Source organism: Monopterus albus, unplaced genomic scaffold (assembly GCF_001952655.1).
Source record: "Monopterus albus unplaced genomic scaffold, M_albus_1.0 scaffold410.1, whole genome shotgun sequence".
Lineage (NCBI taxonomy): Eukaryota > Metazoa > Chordata > Actinopteri > Synbranchiformes > Synbranchidae > Monopterus > Monopterus albus.
This window is the reverse complement of record NW_018128290.1, coordinates 106,120-110,613: the sequence shown is the minus strand read 5'-3', so window position 1 is coordinate 110,613 and position 4,494 is coordinate 106,120. Positions and strand designations below refer to the sequence as shown.

At 39.4% G+C, this 4,494-nt stretch overlaps 1 protein-coding gene across 3 annotated transcripts in view; it reads right to left on the bottom strand.

Annotated features, from left to right (window-relative positions):
- Positions 1–3,438, bottom strand: part of eif4h (eukaryotic translation initiation factor 4h) — a 13,525-nt gene extending 10,087 nt beyond the window's left edge. For all 3 annotated transcript variants that reach the window (XM_020586482.1, XM_020586484.1, XM_020586483.1), the window contains exon 1: positions 3,284–3,438. In XM_020586482.1, coding sequence (XP_020442138.1) covers positions 3,284–3,348 — 65 coding nt within the window. In that variant the 5' untranslated portion in view covers positions 3,349–3,438. The remainder of the gene's footprint in view (positions 1–3,283) is intronic.
- Between the last annotated feature and the right edge of the window lie 1,056 nt (positions 3,439–4,494).

Below are 4,494 nucleotides of genomic sequence, written 5' to 3'. Positions count from 1 at the left end.
TTAATAAAATCTGACTTGGCTGTGTTTGCGCAGTAAAGCAGATCAATCAATCGAACTGCAGCGTACAGCCCTCTGCAGGTTCTTCTTCCAACCAAGAAGGGAGATGAGGCAGAACAGCCGACAGCAAGCATCTCAGTTTGTTCCCCCGAGCCGTCACCCTGATTAACACTTAACCCAAGACAGTACGACTGGACAATAACCCTAAGTGCAATACCTGTAAATATACATTGTACATTAGGTCTCTATTTTTATTTTTATCTTGTTTCCTAACGCACATTCCTTTGTTTGTATGCTCATTACTTCCATGCTTTGTTCTCTCAGCCTTATATTGTTATATTGTTTACTTGCCCTTTGCTACTGTCTTACATAAGGATATGTACATACACACAGAGCTGCTGTACCAGAGTCAAATTCCTTGTGTGTCCAACACACCTGGCCAATAAAGCAGATTCTGATTCTGATCTCAGGGCCGAGGACAGACAGAGGGAAACCCTGCACCTGCAGTAGGTCAACTGAAAGCAAACCAAGTTAGCCATGGCTTTGTCTTCGTCAGTGTTTACAGCCCTTCCAGCCTAACATCTAACAGAGACGTTGGGCTACAGTCCTCAGCCAGGCTCAGAGGAGTCAATCAAGCTCTGACACAGCCGACGATTCTGCGCGTTATCATCTAATCTGCAGACTATTTCTTTACTAAAGCATTAACTGAACGGTGCATACAACAGTCAAAAATATCTCCACATCTTGTTTTGTCCAACCAACAAAAATCTTCAGTTTACTGTAAACCAGAGAAAATCTGAGACTGTTCAGACGGACACCACAAAAACTGCAGCACATTTGATCTACTTTTGTCTGATAAATTGCTGATTTACCAAAAGAGCTGATTACTATTTTTAAAAAATTTTTGTCAATTGATTAATCAATGATCACTTAAGCTCTTATTGTGTTTCATATCAAACATGAAGTGTATGGTCCCCCAGAGTGAGTGAAATGAATATACACCAACAGTGGCACAACAAGTACTCAGGAGTACTCAACATTAAAATAATAATAGCACTGTGTAAAAATACAAGCGAGAGTCTTTCATTCAACATGTTATTTAAGTACAATGGATCGTTAGCATCAAAACATATTTAAAGTACTAAAAGTAAAGGTACTCATTATACAGAATGGCACATTTCACATTCTTGTATATCATAGTATTGGATTATAATTACAGATGCAGTATTGTGTACATCACATTTAATGTTGCAGCTGGTAAAGGGGGAGCTAGTTTGAATGACTGCTGGATAACTTGTGCATTTTCCACCATAGATCAACAAGGTCTTGTAATTATACTGTGTCTTTGTGTTAAATTGGTTCTAAAAAGTGACTAAAGTTATAAAATATATGTAGTAATGTAAAAAGTACAATAATTGCCTCTGAGATGTAGTGAAGTCAAAGTATGAAGGAACAGAGAATGAAAATACTCAAATAAGGTACAGATACCTCAGAACTGTACTTAAGTACAGGACTTCAGTGAAAATACCGAGTTACTTTCCATCTCTGATTAAAAGAAAACGACTGACTAAAAACCTGGTTATTTTTGCATGGTTTCACTTTTATATGCCTACGACATACATCATGTGGGTACTGCTCCTGGTTTATTACTAACAAAACATTTGTGCCTGTAGACTTTTCCTGGAAGAGAATGGAGCAACAGCAGTGATTATGCACAAGCATGTAACATAGTGGTTCATGTTGGCACCTCAAAATCTGAGCCTCTCACTCAATGAATCAAACCAGACATGATTTAGTTTTGGAATTTTTGCAGCACTGAAACAACCAGACAGAAAAACGTGTTTCCTCAGCGATTTTCTACTTTTCCCCATCACACATTACAGGAGACTGTCGATCGGACAAAACAAGACATCAGCAGACATCACCTCATACGACTCAGCGACTCCTTTAAAGTGCAGCTGTTTCCAAAGCATCCTTTGTCACATCCAAGTCTGATTATACTGAGTTGTTATTAGAGGCAAGGGGGAGTAAATTACTGTAATTATACACAACTATCACAATTAAAGTAATTATCACAACAAAGGAAAAGGCTAAAAAAAAGTCTTTAAAAGTAAGTATTAAAGCTGCAGAAGTGTCGTCTATTCTGTCAATCTTAATGTGTCCCGTCAGGTTTAAAATCCTCTACAGGTTAGCTAATAAAATAACCCTCCATTTCTGCTGCTGAAGAGAAACTGAAGCCTTTTTGGTCCTGAACAACAAATCAACCAACAGAAAATTATTCTGCAACAACTTTGGTGATATCAAATCCAAACCTCGTCTCATTCTCTGTCTCTTCCTCCATTCTTTCAGGTTTCCTATTTTACATCACAGTGAACTGAATGTTTTTGGATTCTGTACTGTCTAGCAGGCAAAACGAGATGGCTGAAGGCATCTCGTCGGACTGTGAGACACATAGTTCTCATTGTTTTGCAGTTCAGACCTTTACCAAACAATTAATAGGAGGAAATTAATTGATAATGGCCGTGATAAATCGTTTCACCGAATATCAATATACTAGATCCAGGACTTTTAACAAAACATCCAAGTCAGTGTTTAAACAAATAAAGCGACTGCGGAGGAAAACAAAAACTACGTGAAGCATGTATTGCTTCTTACAGAGTTCTTGCAGACATCCTGGAAAAAAGTAAGATTTTCATTCATCAAATATCAACTAATAAACACGTTCAACGACAGGCCACAGAACAGTCGCTAACCTGATAATAATAATTACACAGATCATAATGTGCCAATACCCAATCGTCCTGATCGATACACAGCCTCGTGTTTGGTTACTACGTGGGTGAAATGTGTAGCTGCGGACAGATGATGCTGCCATGCGGGCAGCCTGCAGCTACAGCTCCGCCACCACCTCCATCTGCTTAGGCCTTCCTTCCCGCCTCGCACCGTTACCAGCTCGTTATAACATAGACTTAAAAAATTACTCTTATTTTACTACCAAGCTGCGGGACTATCCCCGCCACGAGTGCGTTTATTACATTGTACGCAACTAGCCACCTGCTAACAGTTAGCCTGTTAGCTCCTGGACCGCGGTGTTTCCCAGTCGCTCTAAACGTCCTCCGCTCACTCTTGCCCGGTCCGCTCAGCAGGCGCCGGGGCAACGAGCTTCGAGGCCTGACCGCTTTGCACAGAGACTCTGAGTGGACAGCATGGGAAAGCACGTCGACAGTTCGGCCGAAGTTTGTGACTGAGGTACACAGTTGAGTTAGTGTACGGAGCTTAGACTCACCCTCTACCGCCGCCAAAGCTACCGTAGGCCCGATCCCGTTCATCGTAGCTGTCGAAGTCCGCCATTACTGCTGCTGTGTGTCGGAAGAGGAGGTCCTTCACGTCACACGCAGAACGGATTCAGCTGGCCGCAGAGCGCCCGACCGGGATAACCGGCATGCTGACAAAATAGTTTCATTGTTTACCCTTTTTAATAATTAAAAAAGAAAATAGGTTGGTGAATTAATACATTCTATGTAAATTTTACTATCCGGTGATAAGAAAACACTATGTATAAAAAGAAAGGGAGCAGGAGTATTTATGATTAAAATAAATAAATAAACACACAAAACTTATTTTGTTAAAAATTATCTGATGGTAAATAAGTCTACAAGTGTTACAGACCGAGTTTAAAATTAAAATTTTTTTTAAATAGAGGTTTTAATCCAGAATATCTGCATCAGCATACAGTATGATAGCCTATTTTAAAGTTGTTACTTTCGGCTTTTCCCGTTTAGGGGTCGCCAGAGCGAATCGTCACACTGACGACTCGCATGTTGACATTTGGCACGTGTTTAACGCCGGATGCCCTTCCTGACGCAGCCCTGATTCGAACCCGGGCCGCAGCAGCGAGAGCGCTGCACCATAGCCACTAGCCTACCAGGGAGGGTCCAGCCTATTTTAAATGAATATGGTCAAATTGATTTAATGACAATGATGCAGTCCAAATACCAAATTATAGTAACAAATATAATTTGCTACACATATTGTCAATCATTGCTCTTACCCAAAAGGCTATTTAATTTAATAGTGAAAACTCTCCAAATCAAAAGAGTCTTAATAAAAAGAAATTAATTGTTTTTGTGGAAGTGACACTAAATTATCCTCTGCATAATGGAGACAAGAGGAAAAGATATGGATACATATAAAATATAACAACTTAAAGCCTCAACAGGTAAGATACATGGGAAGGCTACTATTTCACCAACACAAACAGCAGCAGCTTCCAGTATAATCTGATTAAGATGAAGTAACAAACACAAACATCAGACTCCTGTATTTACATCATATAGTGTATTTTCCAGGAAGTGTCAACATTAATTTATTAACAAGATATCTGTTAAAATATGTACAACTATAATTGTATCATGAAGATATACATACAAATGTTTATATAAACATGTATTTTATAAGTACTTCTTTTTGCACATTCTTTTCCATTTCTTGCTCTCG